Source organism: Gymnoscopelus microlampas (assembly GCF_963454915.1).
Source record: "Gymnoscopelus microlampas genome assembly, chromosome: 10".
NCBI lineage: Eukaryota > Metazoa > Chordata > Actinopteri > Myctophiformes > Myctophidae > Gymnoscopelus > Gymnoscopelus microlampas.
The window spans coordinates 16580737-16602137 of record NC_139947.1 but is presented as its reverse complement, the minus strand read 5'-3'; the positions used below and the strand labels follow the sequence as shown (position 1 = coordinate 16602137).

The window sequence follows — 21401 nt, the reverse complement described above, 5'->3', positions numbered from 1 at the left end:
ATATACTGCACAGTGCGCACATGCATAGTGATATGTTTAGAAGTAGGACCCATGCACACAGCACCTTGAGGCACCTCAAGGTGCTCTTCTATCTATCCTTAATTATTGAACCCATTAAGACCTGAGGCCGATTCTACAAAATGTCGTCTAAATCCTAACAGTTTTCTGAAACACTTATGTTGCTGTAATATCAGTAGTTCTCAAACTTTCTCATGCCAAGGACCCCCAAAATTATATTTATTTGGACCCCCATCTCAAAATATTTAGTTCCAGGGACCCCCAGAAGCAACTATTTGAGTTACAAATGTTCGCTTTAAAAATATATATATACTCAAAGATTTGCACAAATGTTCATGATTTTTCAAAAATGGCAGATCTGCAAGCTCATAGCTGAGCTTGTATATCTGCTATTTTTGAATAGCCAAAGTATAACATAATGGTTAAAGTGGTTCAAATCTAAAATGACAGATGCTTTCCCGGTCTTTGTGGGTTCATTATTTAATGGTCTTTTCTCAGCTACAATGTTGAGCGACCAAAACCAAAGAATGTTCCTCGATTTACAAGAATGTTGGCATTTAGCAGACGCTCTCATCCAGAGCGTCTGCTCTTACAAGTGCGAGATCAGAATAAGCAGAGCAAGGATAAACTCCAGTCAATAAACAACAAAGTGAATACAGTATAGTCACATAAATAGAGTGCAGAGAGAACAGTGTATAGTGCCTCAAAGAAACCTGGATAGTTACCACGTAAACAACCTGAACCTAGCCAGCTATCTAATTCATATTCTTTACAGTTGTTGTTGAGAGAAACGAATCTACACTTGTGCACTCGTGTATAAAATATTACAATAAAAATCTAGAACGTTGAATCTCATGTCTGACTCACGGTGCCTGTGCTGAAGGTTGCAAGGTCACATCAGTGAGTTTTACAGTCGAACCCCAGGCAGCGTGGAGCAGGCTCTGTCTCCAACTGACCTTTAACCCTCCCCCACCTCGCCCTGTTCCCTCTCCCCCTCTCTTATTGTGACAGTATGTCTCTGTGGTTTTGGCATTTTGACTCTTTCATACACACAGTCTGTCCCTCTGCCCCTCTGCGTGTCTGATCCTTCACTGGCTGTCCATCTCTGACCCCCCCCCCTCCCCACACACACACACAATCACACAGACACACACACACGCACACACGAGAGGATCTCTGTCAGCTCAGACAGTCAGCTGGTCTCTCAAGTGAAACGGATTATAGCTGCACCTTGTCCTTCTCTCCGTGTTCAAACCAGCCTCATTAGAGCCAACAGGAGAACCACACAGTAAAAAAATATTACATTTCAATATTAGTCTAAACTAGTGGAGATACCTACATTTCAAATGGAAGTCAATAAGCTGTGTAATATAGCGCTGAAACCTTGACCACATTTGGAGTCATATGTCATAGATACGTTCATAGATGACTGACTTCATACTGTAGATCAGAGGTTCTCAAACGTTTTCATGTCAGGGACCCCCAAAATGATATGTATTTGGCCATCTCAAAATATTTTGTTCCAGGGACCCCCAGAATGATATGTATTTGGCCATCTCAAAATATTTTGTTCCAGGGACCCCCAGAAGCAAAGATTTGAGTTACAATGTTACAAGCTCATACCGCGGCACTCGGTGCCACGCTATGAGCTTGTATATATAATAGCCAAAGTTTAAAATATGGGTAAAGTGGTTAAAATGATTGTGACGCTATATTGACAAATTTAGCTGGGGACCCCCCCTGGCATTTATAATGGCAGTCAATAGGCTGTGTAATTTAGCGCCGAAACCTTGACCAAATTTGGAGTCATATGTCATAGATACGTTCATAGATGACTGACTTCATACTGTAGATGACACACATGATGTCACAGGCTGGTCACATGAAGTCCGTGATCCACATTGGATTCCGAGATACACATAATTTCCTAGTTGAAATAGGGCTTAAAGCGATAGTTCACCCCCAAATTGACTTTTTTTCTATCGATTAGTCACCCCATGGAGACTTGAATTCTTGGATTTTGTTTTGTTTTTGTCGCATTCCGAAGCCAATAATTTGATGACCGTCGGCGGTTCCGGTAGGACACACAAAGAGTCTCCTTTGTGTTTCCTACCGGAACCGCTTTGGGATTTTTATGGGTCACGAGTAAATATCCCATCATTTTTTGTTTCCTACCAAAAAAGCTTTTTTTCCCCATGAATTTAAAACCCATTTTTCTAAAGTATTTCATAATTAAATAAATAAAAATAAGCTTGTAGATCGGCTATTTTCACTAGTTTGGGTTGTGGGGTGACATAACATTTTTCTCTTGGGTCTCAAGCTAAATGGTTTGGGAATTTAGAGTTTCATATCCTCAGCACCGTAGCAGAGAACTGCACCCCTCCAGTACTCTTGTGAATTAATGCACTGGAGCACACGGATACGAGGCAATAAACTTTATTAAGGCAAGCGATTCGACGCTGGGTGCAGCTTCATCAGAGCTGAACCGAACCCGTCCTCGACAATCGCTTCAATGCACAACTCATGTTGTGCTGAAACTGCAACCTACTATATAGTAAACGAATCAAGAATGCACATATATTATGTGAGATGAAAAGAATTTCCATGACAGTTTTTTCCCCCGCTTTAACATTATTCACTTTTAACTGTGAGAGCACCGATGTACAGTTAAAGTAGGATCAAACCGATGCTGACAGTAGGAGTAGTAGACTCGAGGTGAATGTGCGAGCAATGCGGCCAATTATTCACTGGAAAGAAAAAGATTTATAGATCCAAATTCCTGTGAGTGCGATAGTCATAACAGCACTGCAGGTATACGTATGTGAATGACGTGGGCTTCTCCAGGGTTCCTCTGTAGTAGGTAGTACGGTACAAATGCTTTACCTGTATTATTACTACTTATTAAATGATCCGTACTATCTGGAGGACAGCTCAGATTTTCCCATGTGATTTGAGGATCCGCTGGAATGTGTCATGTACTGTACCACCATGTTGTGTGTTTATATAAATACTCGAAAGCAGGCAGGAGGAGACAGATGCAAAGTTCAACAATTTATTCGACCCTGGTGGGTGCTGGGAGAAAGGAAGGCAACCGGGGGCAAAGGGACCGGGTAGAATTGTGGTTGAGGGGCCAAGCGTGGGCATTGCGTCCGACAAGGGGTAAGCCTATTCATTGTCCGTGGGTCCAGTCCAGGTGCAAAACACGGGTGGTCCGTTCAATCAGGCTGAAATAGAAAGGGGTTAGGCGTAGGTAATTGAACAGGCAGGGGTCTGAATCAAAATACAAACGTTGAGAATTTAATAGAACACATCTTAGGTACTTGGCTTGCTAAACTAAGACAAACTGGTCTGATGAGCAGCAGGTGGGAAATTATGACATGAGACAGGCAATAAATGCTGGGGCTAATCAGTCGAAACAGGCACAGGTGTGGAAGTTGGCACAGGTGTGTGGATAGTCAGCTCCCATGGAAGTGGATGTGACATACAATATCAGACTTTAGCCATCACAACGTTGGCACTGTTGGCCAGTTGTCTGTATAACTGTAGTTGGATGTGGTTGTTTAACAAATCAAGTACTGTGTGTGTTTGCATAACACACAGACCGTTTCCAGGTTATTCCTGAATATCAGGTTCTCATGCATTGAGAGGAAATACCCTTGCACGTGTGTGTGAAATACTTCACACTGGAATAATTACAATTTCATATTCAGGTGTGAAATAACACTGCCCACTGCACACACGGTGAGATGCATGCTGTGTGAAGATGTCACCTTCTGAAGTTGTGCAAATGACATTGTGCTTTTCCTGTCTGGCACCTTCCTCTGTCTTACCCTCCTCTACCCCTCTGTGGCCCTTCCTTCCTCTTCCTCAGCTCGTTCGTCATGTCTAAGGCGGCAGTGAAGAAGCTGCACTGGCGTTCCAAGGTGCATGAGAGCTTTGTGCCCCTGGTCGGGTCCCCTGGGGACCTGGGCGTGGCCATCGGTGGCGGAGCGGACTATGGGGAGTTTCCATTCGTCACTTCAGCTCCTGGGGGAGGGCTCACAGTGGGCAACGTTATCCTGGAGATCGGGGGGACACCTGTGTTGGGGATGACACTGGGAGACGTCAGAGGTGTCCTCAACTCCTGTCCCCATCCCATTCGCATGAAGACAGTGTCACCAGGTAGGGCTCAGTATTTTAATACATTTCTGGACAATGTGGTGGCAGAGTGTGAATGAAGCAAACTGCACAATGGTTCTGTGTATTAAAGGTCAAGACCACTTTTGTAGAGGTTTCGGTTGTTTTCTTACCGTGTTATGATCCACATAACCTCATGGCACATCTTGGAAACAAGGTTATTATCGTTTTTAACTTTTCATTCATTTTTATTTTATTTCAGTTTAGTTTTAATAAACTTTTAAGAGGGTTTGATAGTTTCCTTTTTATTTAGTGAAAAGTATGGCCTTAGTTTTTGTCTCAGTTTTAGTTTTTTATTGTATTGGGTATTTGGAGAGAGAGATTAAAAAAGGTCATTCAAATAAAATGATTCACATATTAGAAGATAGATTTCATACCCACCCAAAATACTAGGCTTACGCAGGAAATATTGTCAAATATGAAAGCTTAAGACATTTTTTCTTTCTTTTTTTGTTTTAGTTAGTTTTGTGAACACACAATACAGTTTCAGTTAGTTATCTTTTTTTTAAACCTTGCTTGAAAATTACATACTCCAGCTGCCACTTCAACATTAAAGACAATTTTTAGATGTTCAGGGGTCATTTTACATTCTGTTACACTCCATTATGCTACAACATCAAGTAGAACCTCTCACATTTGTATCCAGTCATCCGTAATCTTTGTTGCTTAACCACCACACTGACTCTGTGACAGGTAACATCTGTAGCCTGTAACATTCTGTCACTGATTTGCTATCGTTAATTAGCAGTGGTACTTGCATTTTAGTCTTTTTTTTTTTTTGCAAGCGCATGACTTTCACTCCGCTACATTTCAAATGGAAATGTTTTACTTTTGACTCCACTACATTTCTACAAAGGGACTCTTGGGCCCCAAACTTACATACATATGTTATGAATTGACCACTTAAGCCCTATTTCAAAAAGTTAAAATAGCTGTGTTGTGAGCTATTTTCACTAATATTAGAACATTTTTGTTTCTTTTTTTTCTTTTTCTTTTTTTTTGGGGGGGGGGGAATCTTCTAAATTTCAATACAGTAATTATTTGAATACTTGAGTATTTACTTGAGTATATACTTTGTCCCCCTCTGTCATTAATTAGTCTGGATGTGTCAAGGCGATGGCTCAATATGTGGAGGCCGGAGGTCAAAATTCTTGATGACACACATGACAAGCGTGTTGAGGCTGATGTGGCAATACAGTTGTCCGTCAGCCTCGAGGGGCCTTGGTATTTATAAAGGGGGGTTGGGGTCTGAACCGAGCAATATGTCACCAGCTGTGTCACCTGACCGCGCCTCACGATGGCCTTGCCGGGCAGGATTGATGGCTAAATCGGCCAAAGTTGTATAAATGAGAAGCGTTATTCCTGGTCCCCTCGGCCACCAGTGGATACATTATCATTGTGAAGTGGGGCTGGTCCTCCCTGGATAGTGTGACTGCATGTAGCACCGTGAGACAGTGATGGATGAGCTCACATTGCCAGGACTGCCCCAACCCCCCCCCCCCCCCCTCCTTCAGAGCCAACGTTTTGTTCAGACTGCAGACAAATCCCATTTGTTTCTCAAATCTGATCTTTAGGACTGATTGTCCACACTGTTATTTGCAAGTGATCAGATTGGATTTGTGTATTCATATTTAGAATTTCAAACCACCTAGTTACAGTATGTGGTTAATGAAACAGTTCTTTTTTAAAACCCACAGTTTCCATGTGGGTTATATGCTCTTCAGACTTAATATAACTAATCTGATTCCAATCTGTATAGGCCAAAAATCTGATTTGAGTCCAGGATGCTGTCCCCGTTGTTTAGGGGCATTAGCACTGATACTGTTGCTGAATAGAAGTTAAACAATGCAGTAAATGATCCATGTATTATCTCGACTATATATTTTATCCAAGGATTTCAAGTTTGTCAGTCTTTCAGGACGTCAGGAAAGCTCATTGTGTTTCTACTCAGTTACACAGTTGGAAGAATCAAACACTGCAGACTCATGCTGTCACTTTTCCCCCCCGAACCTGGCAAAATGTTAAATGATCAAGATGAAATGAGGCAGCCCTAATACATTTTAAATTGATATTAATAAATTAATTCATATGAAGGCGACTTGCTCCCGCTGAGTCAGCCAACACTCTGTTGGCTGTTGCAACATTGCTTTTCTTCATTCTCCTCTCGGCCAAGCAGCTTTGGGACTGTGCACTGGGGCACTTACCAAGTTCATCCAAACAGATCAAATGAGAGTGTGCTGTCAAATCACATGGGCATTCTCTACAGGAGTATATCCACCAAATATGAATACATTTATGTCTGTCATCTTGTCGATCAGGAACATTCTTAATCTTTTGCCAGAAATTAGTGCGTTCCACAGACGTGAATGACGTGCCCTCTCTCTCTCTCTCTCTCTCTCTCTCTCTCTCTCTCTCTCTCTCAATAATAATAAGCAATAATAACAATTAAGCAATATGCGGTTCCAACCCGATGAATTGCTTGCTTGTGAATGTGTTTAAATGGCATGTGCGATGTTTAATAAAGATTCTGATTATATGGAACTTTGATTTATCAGAACAAATCATTTCATTATTATCAATAGCCTACATATTAACAACAACAAGTGAAGGCTATGATGTAGCATACAATGACCCACCCATATTCATACGCAGTGTTGGGCGCGGGTAACTAGTTACTTTTAATATATTACTGTAATATTATCATTTTACCCAGTAACCCAGTAGTGTAAGGTATTACTTGACCAAAAACAGTAATATTATTACACATATTACTATGTAAAAAAAAGTACATATTACATATTACTCAGGTTTTGTTGGCTGCCTTTTGAAAACATTTTGTTTAAAAGGTCAAGAGAGATTGCTGCTTTATTTTACACAGACATTATCTACAGTACAGTACACATATACTGTCTCAGGTTTGGTTGGCTGCCTTGTCCTGTAGTTAAAAAGTCAGGAGAGACTGCTGCTTTTTATTATTTGGCTGGCTGTCTTGTTTTCAGTTTTTCACTTTGGCTGATTGTTGACTGGTGTAAGATTAATAATATGCTGATTTATTTATTTTTGTATTTTGTTTATGTATACGATACATACTATCAGTTTTGAGAGGCTGCAGCCAGTGTGCGCAGTTCAGATTGTTGATGTTTGACTATTCCTGAAAGGATCATTATAAATGTGGAATATGCAGCAGAAAAAGAGTTCAAAAGATGAGAGACAGTTCACTATTTGTTTTTATAGCCTTTTTGGCTGATTGCTGCTGACTCTTATTATTCCAATAAATTGGATTCAGTTGTAAAAGGAGCTGGCTAAACAGATTGTGTTGTTGTACATCTCTTTTTGTTTTTGCGGGTGGTGGGGGGGGGGGGGGGGGGGGGGGGGAGTAATATGTAATATACTATTACTCTTTATTCCAAGTAATAAGTAATATAATATTATAACTTTTTTAAGGAGTAATATGTAATGAGTAACATATTACTCTCCTGAGAAATATTGCCCAACACTGTTCATACGGTAGATGTTTCTCTAGTCCTGCAACAACTTGTGTGCACAATTGTGTTCCTGGTGTAGCAGATAGAATTTATGCACAATTATATTTTCACAGGCTGCGCACATGGCAGGCATACGCAGCTCGGGCCGTCAGGGGTGTAGATGCTTTAAGTGTCACTCTGGGTTTTCTTGGGTATCTCAGATGCGTATAACCTTGAGGCCTGTCACGAAAGTCGTGCTTCACTTTAATGGCAGCCCATACTGTACATGACAACCTTCTGACCACGTACGAAGATGTCTGACCATCCATGCGCATTTGATCCTGTCATGACAGCTCACCATAAAACAACCATGTAAAGCTCTCACTCTGTCACGTGTTTATACTGTACACAGTAAACATCATGAAGCAGATTTTCTGATTCTATTAATGAAGTGCATTTCTGGGAAGCAGCATAATCAACAAAAGCAAATTAGTTTCTCCCAAAACGCTGTAGGCAAAGGCTTTGCATTGCACAGTACTTCAAGGCCAATTGCATTGACCATATGTGACCAGTCATACAGTATCTGTGTGCAGTTGGCTGCCTCTGCTAATAAAGTTTTATTGCATGTTTTTTAATCGGCCAACAAATTCAATCTGCTACTGGGCAGAGCCACTGTAACAGACGGTGGCCTGGGGTTGGCTGAGTGTGTGTGTGTGTGTGTGTGTGTGTGTGTGTGTGTGTGTGTGTGTGTGTGTGTGTGTGGGTGTGTGTGGGTGGGTGGGTGGGTGAGTGCAGGGGGTGCGGCGCTGGCGGACTGGTCATCTGTCAGAGTGACAAGCTTGTGATGCACTCAGGGCCATCCATAACAGCAAGTGACCTGTCATCAAAGGCCATAAAGCTCTTGAGATGAAATTAATAGATCAGGCTGAGGGATAGAAAGGCCCGCTGATCAGCTCTGATACAGTTACAGACCGCTGGAAGCCTCACTGTTTTATGTGATACACTACCGCATGTTAATAGGATACGCACACGAGACTGGAAAATGCTCTGTCAAATATTTAGGATGCATGTGAGGTGTTTAGAGGAAGATGTGTGCGTGTGTGCGTGTGGTCATGAAAGGGTCATTTGCAGATGACACAGCGATAAATCCAACCAGGTGACTACAAACCTTGGTACCGCATGTTAGCTGAAGCTGTCAATCTGTTTCACGGGCCATAAACACAGTTTTAGACTAACCAATATGAGACTGCTGTTGCTTGTGCCGATGTCTCTTTCATTTCTTCTCCGTGTCTCCCTCAGGCTCCACATTGTGCAAAGACCTCAGGTTGTATTTGAGTAAGTGCTTCACTCCAACGTCCATGGACAGCCAGCTTCAGCAGGTCATCCGAGAGAACCTCTACCTCCGTGCAGTACCCTGTAAGTCTTCTATCCCATTGGTTCTCAAAGTGGGGTCCGGGGACCCCCAGGGGTACTTGAGTGGGTTCCAGGGGGTCCCCAGCTAAATGATAGACAGGAACCAAATGGACCCGTATGGGTCTGTAACTCTGAGAGTGTACAAATGGAACCAAATGGACCCTAACAGGTCCATTTGGTTCCATTTGTACACTCTCAGAGTTAGATTAACATTGATTTTACGATATGAATTGGGGTCCCAGAGATGTAAATGCCATTAAATGGGGGTCCGTAGCCTAATGCATGTCAAACTGGGGGTCCTTGAAATTACAATGGTTGAGAATCACTGCTAGAGCCGTAAAAAAAATCTTCTCTTATGGGGGTCCCTGGCTTATCTTTTCAAATGGGGGTCCGCGGGCTAATAAGTGTCAATTTGGGGGTCCTTGACATGAAACAGTTGGAGAACCACTGTTCTATCCCACAAGTGGGGGCTACCAGGGGGGCCAATTTGAAATTGTGGTGTTTTTTAAGCCAGAGGCTTGGCATGGAAATCCCACCTGTCTGACCCTCTGCCCTGTCACGGTCACCCTAAGTTGTCACTCTGCCTTCAACCAACTCTGTATTTGTTATGCGTTAATCAGACTTTCGGTTGCTTTATAGTAAGTATGCTGGTGGTATTATGGCTTTACTGGTCCAGATTCTCCAGAATAATTATTTCCCTTTCAAGTTATTCATTTGGATAATATCATTCAATGATCAGTTCATTGTTCTTGAATTATTTAACCTTTTACAGGGCTCCCTTGTAAAAGGCATTACAATATCATAGAGCCTTACCTGGTTAAATGAAGATCAAATAAAATCATTAAATAAATAAATGTCGATACTGTGCAAATACACTGAAATTGGTGTTTTGTTTCATTTTATTTTATTAGCTCCAAAAGGGCTTTATAAATAGCACCAAACATTGTACATCTTTACATTAATCTTGGGGGAGTGACAACTTGTAAGAAGAACTTGATTCTGGACATTTCCATAGCAACTGTCTGTATTGTCACACCACTGGCTTTATTTTCTCTGGCACTTTCCTGTTCCTGTCCACATCGCTGTCTGTTGCTTTGTCTGTTCCTGTCTTCACCACTGTCAGGATGGGAGATAATCCTGATTGTGATTTTAGTTCACAGAGTCCTATCTATCTGTCTCCATCTGTATAAGATAAGATAAACCGTTATTGATCCTATGGTGAAATTCAGGTGTTGTAGTGGCAACAGCAGTAAGTGCGAAACGCAGGATAGATCCAGGTATTGTAAGAGCAGAGAGATAAGAAGAAGATGTTTTAAAACATAATAAAATAAAATATTCTGAAGGGCCTTCAGCACCAAGAATGATAATTATAACAACAACTATAAAGATACGGTGCGAGCATCCACACAATCTGTCATAACAATCTGTAAACACTGAGAATAATATCATGTGTTAAACATGACATTGTGTAAATTCGATTTTTATTTGTATCTATGTGCTTCTTGCTCATCAAATCGCTCTGAACGTGAACCCAATATATTGTTCGCCATGTCATTGTTATAGTTGTGGTGTGCCATCCACTTGAGTTTGAATGATCTCTAAAAAGTAATATTCATAGTTCTTGGTGTGGTCCGCCCTGTAGAGTCTCACACTAGACTAGACATCTGCACTTGGTCTGAGTTAACATACTGTATGTACAGTATATTCTATCAGTAAATATAAGTATAGATGTACAATCCATCAGTGAATACATGCATGAATGTATATTCCCTGGTAGATTGTACATTTAGATTTAGATTGTACTCTATCTCCTACAGTGGGTAATCTGGATAATACTGTGTCTGCGCAGTGCTGCAGTCCATCAACATTGAACATAAGGAGTGTATATAAGTGAGTCCTTAACAGGCATCTGTAGTGCTTCAGTACAGAGTTCACCCCATGGTCTCTTCTTGAGAACACACATTGTATCCTGCATACTCTAGTAGGACATACTGTACTGTGGGCCGCTTGAGTTTGATGTCTCTGAATAAAATCAAGTGCAGTTGCTGCCAACGGTAGTTGGTTGTAGTACATCTGTTGCTATGTTAATATGTTAATCCTCTAAAGTGACGTCACAGTCAGAAGGGCTAGAGGAGGGTGAACTGTAGTGACCACCACTGCCCCGAGGGTTATGAGAGAATATGCTGTGATGATGGAGGCTCTCTCATCCTCTCGTGTTATTGTGGGTATTTGTTTTCTTGGTACGTGTTCTAGAGGGGAAGGGACAGGCCACCTTATCGTCAGAATTAGCCTGGCTGTGGCAGAGGGGAGTTGCTGCTAATCTCTCCTTGAGTCTAGGAAGTAGGTCATGCGAGACAGCCTGACACCACGCCAACACGGCTTGACAGAACAAGGCACAGGTCACCACTCACCAAGATGCTGCAAGGAAAAACAAACTGCCTCCAAAACAAACGTGGGACCTGAATATTTATATTGCATACAAAGTGTACTCAAATCAATCACCCTATGTGCAGCATGGAGCCGTGAGTGGCTATGCTGCTATCTAAGCATTCTGTGATCACATGTGGACCGATGGTGTGAGATCTGTCGATGAAAGTTAGATTTCCGGGCTTGGGAGTTAAGGATTCAGACCTGCTGTACTGCATGACACATTGTGTATATTCCTTGTGTTTTCATGGATTGATTCCCTGTTAATACTGAACACATGGCAGCCTGGTGGTGGCGCTGTGGAGCTGAGTGGACTTGTGAAACAACTTCCTGCCTCTCTCTCAGTGCATTCCTTTTAGTTGTGAGTGACAACAAGGCAGGCTCCGCCCCCCACCCCCGGCTGCATAATCCCCTGATCTGCCGGAGACGACACAGTAAGATGCTGTTGTTCTCATGCCTATACACACGCACGCGCATGCCCACACACACAAGCACACACACATACACACACACACACACACACACATGCACATGCACACACACACACGTACACACACACACATACACACACAGAGACACAGCCACCGACACACACAGTACATGTGATACATACATGCACGCTACCCTCAGCCTGACACGGCTTGGAAAGCAGCAGATCCCTCCCCTGCAGACCACCTGCAGAGAGAAATAGACACAAGTCGCCGGGATACTTCCATCAGTCTTCATGCTTAGACAGACCTCTCTTTTTTCCTTCTTTCTGTCTTTTTGTCCGGGATGCAGCAGCAGCTGTGATGGATGGTACAGGAAGTTGACGCCGAATAGTTTTCATCAGTGGCTCATTGAGGCCCCCTACAGGAGCATAAGGCCTGTATGTAACTACTATTAATGGAGACTTTATTTACTACTGATAGTGATAGTGACAGGATCACAGTGAGTCATGACCCTTAATGTTTTGCTCATTGAATGGCATTGTTATTTTTGCTTTGCTTTTAATCATGTTAATATGACCCATAATAGCAATGCGAGGATGTGTCTATGTTTGATCTGCATTTTCTTTTCATTAAGAGCAAATGAAACTAAATATATCCCTCTGCTGCTGTGACTTTTGGACTGCATCTTGATGCTTCTCTCTCTAAAGAGGATGTGTGCTGTGATGTTGGAGTTGACACTGATGAAAGGAGTATAATTACAGAGAGCCTGTCAGCAGAACGGGACATTAACATGGAAATGAATGACAGAATTAAGTAAATGCAGGCCAAATGTATCAATAATGTAGTGGGGAGAATTACATTTTAAGTAAATGTCTGTGAGTGCCAAAGTGGAGGAGGGGTTGTAGATTGCAGCCTAATGAATGTGTGTGTGCACACTTAGACCAGACAGGATCCTTACTGCGTGGTGATAACCTTGGGGAGCAGGTTAATTTGTGGAGTGTTATGCTGACCGAAGTATCGCAGCAGATCTCTGTGCCCAGAATTATGTTTAGCTCATTAATACGCTTTATTTAAAGGAACACTTCGCCTGTTTTCAACATTATGTCCCTTACTGTAGGTGTCGTCACTAATGGTCAATATACCTGCAGTGCATTTTACCATTTCTGTGTCTCAGAGGTGGGTTGTGGATGTCATCAGAGGGGGATTTCAAGGTAGATGCTGTTGACTTTGCTGTGCACATTTATGCTCCCCAGAGGATGCACCCCAGTGATTTTTGGTGACCCTGCGGCCTTTCCTCTAGCCCAGCCAATTTTAATTTTGCACTCAAGTGGGTTCATTAACCATGAGACTATCTGAGTTTATTCATGTTCACTGGAACTCTAAGCATTTGAATTAGAGCCATGCATTGGGAGTGGGATCCCGCAGGTACTGACCCTGACCCATGGCTTTTAATTTGATGCGGCGGGAATGGCGGTCCCGTCCCACAATAAACCAGATGTAGTGCACCTGAAGCATGCAACAGTGTGGGTGGAGCACAGTAGCAGCACGGAGCACAGCATGGAGTCAGCAAACAAAGTTGAAAAGAAACTCAAAGCAGGAGATTACAAATCAAAAGCAAAGCCAGTCAGGTCTGATATGAACACATTTATCTTATGGCTAAAGGCAGAGGAGAACGTTATTTACAAGCATTGTTACAAACAGGTATACAGTATGCATCTATTTACTGATAACCTACTGTTGAGCAGTAAGGCCAGGGCACTGTGTCGCTGTCCGTGGTGCTGAAATGGTCGTCTCTCTGTCTCTGCCTCTCTCTGTCTTTCTCTCTCTGTCTCTCTCTCCCTGTCTGTCTCTCTCTCTGTCTCTCTCTCCCTGTCTCTGTCTCTGTCTCTCTCTCACACATTATGTGTTTCTGTCAGTAATTTATTTGGGTCCCCAATGGAAATATTGTGGGACTCAGCAGGACTAGACTTGAATTTTGCTGCAGGCAAGAGCAGGCATTCAGAAATTGACTGCGGGCAGTCAGAATTGAAACCATTGCGGGAATGGTTAGAAATCCAATGGGAGGGAGACTAAGAAAACAATAATTAGAGCAGGGCTCTAATAGACCAATTATTTGTTTACTAACATTGAGCCTGGACGCACAGGTGATTGTTTCACGCAATCAATTCCCAACCTGTTTCGGGGTGCACTGGTTTCAGCACACCCCAACCCCCTCTTGTGTGTGTTGGCTAGTGAGACGCGTCCTAACGAGACCTGATATAATGGGTTTCGTTGCGCGCATACTGGCTGCACGCAGCCAGTATGACGTCGTCTGTTAAGGGGTCTATTATAATCACGCCATGACCATTCATGTACAGTAGCGCCACCCTCAGGTCAAAATGTAAACACAAGATATTTCATGAACTAACAGGCAGATTGCAGGATGAGCCCTTCTGGTTTTGGTGACTCTTGGCATTTCTTCTAGTCTAGTGGCGCAATGTCTACTTGTTTTCTGTTTTAAAACCCTTTGGGTCTAAAGACACAATGTCGGCTGTTTCAAAGCACTTTTGTAAGGAGCAGCATGGCCTCCAGGGGTCGCTAGCGGAGCTTTTAGACTCTTTAGTCTTGTTTTTTATTGATCCCACAACTGTGGCTACAACTTGAGTGTGCAAACATTCCAGGAAGATAAAGGCTGTAGTTCCCATTAGCTTGAACTCCCTGCTGATGAGGTACATTTTCGAGTCCTCAGTCCTCCGCTATCTTCCTCTGAGACCCAGAGTGAATTGACCGCAATTACCGTCCTATAGTTAGCATTAATGAGGACTACCATATGGAGATAACGTTGACAAAAGGTAAAGTGTTCCTTTAATAATGCCTTTCTGCCTCCTATGCGCAAACTGCTAACTACCATGCTCTCCATGCTGTCCTACATTTTGTTTGCACGATTTATATACAACATGTACAGTATGTGATTTTCACATAATCACCATTTTTATAATGGCTTAGTGCAGTGGCTCTCTGAGTTCTGGACTACTTGCATATTTCGACCACTAGCATATATACCTCCCCACAACAATGTACAGTATATACTGCATATATAGTATATAAGAAGGCATAACACAGTTATATCTATTATATTGAAATATTTCATTAATATTTAACATTAATGAACTTAAAACTGGATTTATACTTCGTTGCATGCCGGTTTCGCGCACCAAAATCGCCGATCTACAAGCTCGCGTGTCACAGTGCAACGCATTGAGCTTAAGTTGTAGATCTGCTATTTTCGGTGTGTGACACCACACACAACTAAGTATATATCAAGCCCTTAACAGTCATTATTTCATTTCAAGCTTTTTCCCATGCTACACCTATTAGTTCAGAAGTCTTCTTAAATTTAACGTAATGGAAATATTATCAATACATCCTTGATACATTTAGCAAAAGGTACAATATTTATTTCTTAACATTTTAAAACATTTTCCTGTGGACCACCTGTAATTATGCCATGCACCACTAGTGGTCCGTGGACCACTGGTTGAGAAACAGCAGCGTAGTGGCTTGTACATGTGTGTCTGACACTCAGCTGGATGCTTCAGACAGACGGCTCACAGAACCAAGGACAGCAGCTTGTACTTTGTTAGGGATTGGAGTTCTGTAATTGTCTCCGGAATTAGTCCAAGATAAGACACAACTCGTTTGGTTATTCTAATATGCCGGCGCTGTCAGGTTTTCGACATTTTCAGTGGAAGGATCCATGGGCAGCTATCTGCGTGCCCCGGTCTTGATGGACAGCTTACTCTGGGGTGTTGATACACTCCTGTGTAATTACCCATCACTCCCCCCGTCTCATAAGCCCCCCACCCCCGCCACGCCACCCCGTGGGATCAGAGTGTGGCGCCTACAGGCAAACGACAGGGAGGAAGATGTCAATAATACCGCTACTCTTCCCACTGACATGTCATATATATCTGGGAGGGAGGGTTGCATAGATAATGAATCCCTGCCCTCCCTCCATATCAGCAGCACAGATACTGTGTGCCCTCAGGGGAGGAGAAGAGTTATAGACACGTCAAAGACCATCAGGAGATTTGCTATCAGATGTTTAATTAGAGATGGTGACTCATCTTCTGTTTCCGATTAGGATTTGTAAATAGACTTGGAAGGGGGTCAGGCTGACTTAAGGCAGTCTCATGCTTGACATTTATGGTTTGTGTGTGTGTGTGTGTGTGTGTGTGTGTGTGTGTGTGTGTGTGTGTGTGTGTGTGTGTGTGTGTGTGTGTGTGTGTGTGTGTGTGTGTGTGTGTGTGCGTGCGTGCGTGCGTGCGTGCGTGCGTGCGTGCGTGCGTGCGTGCGTGCGTGCGTGCGTGCGTGCGTGCGTGCGTGCGTGCGTGCGTGCGTGCGTGCGTGCGTGCGTGCGTGCGTGCGTGCGTGCGTGCGTGCGTGCGCGGGTGTGTATACACGTGTATGTGTGCATGCATTTATCAATGTGTCTCCTTGTCTGTGTGAATAAACATTGTGTAGACTGTAGAGATTGCTGCAATCTGTGTGTATGTTGCAGTGTTGGTGTACGTGCATGCGCGCGTGTGTGTGAGAGTACGCACACACGAGTATGCCCTATGCAAGCATGTGTGTGTCATTGTAGCTGAGGGAAGCAGTGCATTAATCACAGGTTTTATGTGGTATCTGGGTGGGTGTGAGTCCTGCTGTGATGTGTGGTTCACCACCAGAAGGACAGACACGTGTCCTCTGTTTTTTGGCCGTGGGCTAATTTTATACCCAGTGAAGGATTTGCTCATCTCAAGGTCAAAATGACAGAGGTCTCATTAGAGGGCAATGGGTGAATTACAAATTACTTAATAGACTGGCTTGATGAGTGTTGATGAATCTGTGAATGTGCAATAGTCATTTGGAGTCAAAGGGATACATTTGTATGTTGTATCCCTGTATCCCATGGTGGTTTTGTCTTTACACATGGTGGAAGAAGTCTTTCCAGGCATGATCTTGACTAATGTATTGATATGTATTAGGCTGTGGACACCCATTTGAAAAGGGTTTGTGCCAGGGACCTCCATAAGAGAGGATTTGTGCTATATTAGATATACTGTAGTGTAGCACATACTTCTACAGTGTATACTGTAGGTGGGGAAAGTAAAACCTATTTTCTGAATAGTCATTCTTATACATTACTTCATTGGGTTAATGACTTAAACCCTATTTACTTCATTGACTGAAGTCCACCAGGGGACTTTTTCCCTCTACACAATATCTTAGCTGAAAAAAGCTGGTCTAAAAGCTTGTAGATATTCTGTTTTCGAATGTTTGCCCCAGAATAATAATATTGCTCCTAATTTTTTGGGGGGACACCTTCGAACCAACTCAATGACCAATGCATCGATATTCTGGGCATACTGTAGGTGAACATTCTGTGAAAATAGCTATTTTCTTCTTTCTTCCAAGTGACTTGGTGTAGAGGGGGAAAAAAAGAAGGGGACCAAGTATAGACCCTGGGGGAGTGTATAGGGTTTAAGTGGTTAATTATGCTCACAGACCACTGGCCCTCAGAGCCCATCGTATAAATGATGGGCTCTGAGGGCCACTTTAAGTCACGCACATGGATAGGAATATTATATAACATATGCTGTTTCTGAATATCTCATGCATGTTTAATGTGGTTAATAAGTTATTGATGAGGCTGTTGACAGGCTCGTCATTGCCATTGGGTAGCAGGTAGGGGTGTCGCTGTACCATTGGGTGGCAGGTCGGGGTGTCGTTATCTGGGGGCCCATTTCACATCAACAACGAAATGTTTCACAGGATTTAGTGGAGCCTCGAATTTTCCGTCATCCCTCTGTGAATGTGTTTATTACAAACACGATCTTCACCATCAGCTCAGAACCACAAAGGACCTTTCACAGTTGACGGGCGGGTGTTTCTCTAAGGGGTACCTAGCTGTAATTGCACACTGTTTCCTCGAACGTGTTTTCTTTCTGTGGTGTATTCGTTAGCGAGGCTTTGACCGCAGGAGTTATTTTTGGCTGCATGTCCGTCCGTGATATATGATGTGACCTTCTCTCCCCAGGTACGACCAGACAGCCCAGAGACGGGGAGATCTCAGGGGTGGACTACAACTTCGTCTCAGTAGAAGAGTTCTTCTCTTTGGAGGAGTCAGGAGCGCTGCTGGAGAGTGGCAAGTTCAAAGGTGAAGGAGCCGTTGACATCATTGTTCATATGCTGTTGGTTCTGATGTTTTTCTAGACTGGCATAAAAAAACACATACAGTAGCCTGCAGTAAACCTGTAACATCATTCATCTACTCTCTTCATGACCTTTTTACATTTGCACATTAGTACATTTTGTACTATTTATAGTACATATTGATATTTTATATCAAAACCCTCTGACAAGGTTTCTCCAGGCTATAATAGTACTGACAGTTTTATAATCAATACATTTGATTTATAAGCACTTTTCACAAAATGATCAGTTAATAAACAAATCATCAGGGACGGAGCATACCTCCATTTCTATATGTTGTCTCCGACGGTCGCCGATTGAAATAACCAATTATCTATTTATTCATTAAGTTCCACAAATTGGCCAGAATGTCGAATTTTACTCTCTTTATTTGCATAATGGCTTTTTCCTTTGTTTCCTTCTTTATTGATTAATGAGGCAAGCATATGCTAATCAGTATTCTGTAGGCTGCATGCTAAACTCACCCATTAGTAATTCACTTCCCCCATTCACCTGAAAAATGCATGAGCGCTGGACGCTGGTACTACTGGTTACTGTATGTGCTTTGTATTGTTTTTGAATGGTTCAGCCATGATGAAATGCATTAATCCATGTAATAATTCCAGTTTTCAGTATGCTAAACCTGACCTAACCTGAAACATACTTATAGGGTGAATGGGGGAAGTGAATGGTTAAATGAGTAGTTCACCCAAAAAATATTCTATCATTTACACACCCCATGAAGCCTTCATGGAGATGGTTTAATTTTTTTCGCATTCCTGACTCCGCCGGTAATTGATAGAAAATAAGTCTTTTTTTGGGGGGTGAACTACTCCTTTAAGTTTAGCATGCAGCCTTCATAAAATAGGTAGTAGGCTATCATATGCATGGCCTGCTTAATCATGGAGGAACTTTGTGAATGAGACCAACGCAAAGGCATGAAAACCCATAAAACTGTGCAAACACACAAGGGCAGAAATATGCAGACGTATTCACTTCCTCAGATTTATACATCTGCACCATCTCCTGTTTCTAGTTTTATACTGTACATCTCAATTAATGCGGAACTGGCCACATTACGCATGAGTCGCTCGGTGTGACCATTATGCACCGCTGTGAATATTTATAGCTTCTGCACAGACTGCAAAGATGGGATCTCTCTGGTTTGGGATAATTGCATCTGTGACATGCCTATTGAAAGGCATGAATGTTGTAGTATTCTGTAACAAGTTTGTTAAGCACCTCATTGAGATGTAGACTAGGGGTTCACGACTCGAGTCACTAATGGACTGTTAACACGGCCTATTGTTTTCAATTACCCACAACAAAGCAGTAGTGTGCGTTAACAGCGAGAGATCGGCTTGATGGTAGCTGTCCTACTTAAAAATAATGGTTGACAATATATATTTTTTCCCCACAGTTGTGTTTATTTCAAGATTCAGAAGAATACACAAATACAAGAATATGCAGAGTCATGTAATATCAAAAGTAAAAAATAAATAAATAAGAATTGTACAATCCTACTCCAGCAAGGTGGAGACTATTATAAATTGCATACCCTGAATCAAGTTTTTTAAACAAACAAACAAGGACAAACACGGCGACAAATATGCAGATAGAAATTTAAATAAATAAAAGAAACAATATTACCACATGACACACATCACAACAAAACAACAAAACATGGCTTGATCACCCCACAAAGCAAAACATATAATGAACATAACAATACACCCACACATAGTTCCCCATAATAGACATACTAGAACAACCCGGCTGCGTCAGAGATCATGTCTCAATATACTCAAATTCAGGCCTATACTTGGTTGACAATATTTTATACAAAATAAAATAAAACTCAGTTTCCGTGATTGGCATCGCGGAACACCAGCGAATGGTCCACGGACAACGAAGGTCCACCGACCACAGGTTTGAGACCCCTGGTAAAGGGTATCCCCATCCTGCGGACTCCTCCCCCATCCTGGGTTTGACTTCTACCTCTGATTAAAAGCCTCCCACAGATTAGCCATCCATAATTCATAAGAGTTTAATGGGAGCAATAAATGTCATCCTCATCCTTGCCTTGCCTGTGACAGTGACAGACGCACGGCTCTGGTGGAAGCAATCAGGAGAATCATCAGCAGAAAGTAGCTGAACGCCGGCAGGGGAAAAAAACTGCACTAAGTGATGTTCGGCTGGTAACCTGGTTGTAATGTGTCCCTTCATACCCTGATCTCCATGAACCACATGTGAGAGACAGACATTAATTGGATTTGTTTTTCAGCCGGCAGAGCAGATGGAGAAAATGCACAGTATTTTACTGATCCCAGGGGAGTGTATATAATAATGCACATATAGTAGATCCTGTTACAGCAGTATATGCAGGACCGCCCATCGGGAATGAGCCTGGGCTTCTTTACGTTCAAAACCTTTTATCTCATGACCTCATTTCAGATATGGAGTCATGTGGCATAACATGTACCATGGAGATTGTATGCTGTTGTTTATTGAAAACCTTTAGATTTATGATAATGGATTACCTTCACACCACGTTACAGCACATGACTCTCAGATATTACCTGAATGATGCATTGCAGCATCAGTTCTCTTAGAAATTAATGTCACAACACAGTGGTGCAGGAAATGCATAAGGAAACATGCGACACAGTGGAGCCCATGCGGTGCTGTGGTTCAAAGTGCAGCGCATTCGTTACGGCTGCATTTGTCAAGGCAAAATGGTCTGTTACGTAACCTGATCTTCCCTCTCCGTCTCAGGGAACTACTACGGCACGCCTCGACCCGTCCACATCAGTCCCGAGAGCCCACCCATCACCTACCAGGAGCACCGAAACCTGCTCCGGAAGTTCCGAACGCGCAGCAAGTCCCTCAGCAACCTGGAAAAGAGAGCAGACGAGGCAGACAACAGTGAGGAGGACTCCGGCTTATCAGGCAAGTCTGACTTCAGCCCAGTGCAGATAGAGCGAGTGGTACGCTACGATGACTAAAACGACTGCCGTTACAGGGACTGTGATGAGTTGATGATGTCATATCAGAGGTAGTGCAGTAGCCTGGAGCCCCCCAGGGGTCTATACTTGGTCCGCTTCTTTTTTTTCCCTTTCACTTTTCCCTCCCATCTCGTCCCTGAAAATAGCTGATCTACAAGCTCACAGCGCTTGTGCTTGTAGATAGTCTATTAGGGACGGTAGGGTTCATGTGGTTTAGGCTATAATATATAAATACTGTATGTTCTGATCAA

General features: G+C 42.7%; 1 protein-coding gene across 1 annotated transcript in view; it reads left to right on the top strand.

Moving 5' to 3' along the window:
* Window positions 1-21401, top strand: part of LOC311054099 (membrane-associated guanylate kinase, WW and PDZ domain-containing protein 3-like) — a 75504-nt gene that overhangs the window by 20013 nt on the left and 34090 nt on the right. Inside the window, exons 2-5 of the mRNA XM_084069979.1 lie at window positions 3890-4179; window positions 8958-9074; window positions 17991-18110; window positions 20921-21094. Of these exons, the coding sequence (XP_083926105.1) occupies window positions 3890-4179; window positions 8958-9074; window positions 17991-18110; window positions 20921-21094 (701 nt within the window). The remainder of the gene's footprint in view (window positions 1-3889; window positions 4180-8957; window positions 9075-17990; window positions 18111-20920; window positions 21095-21401) is intronic.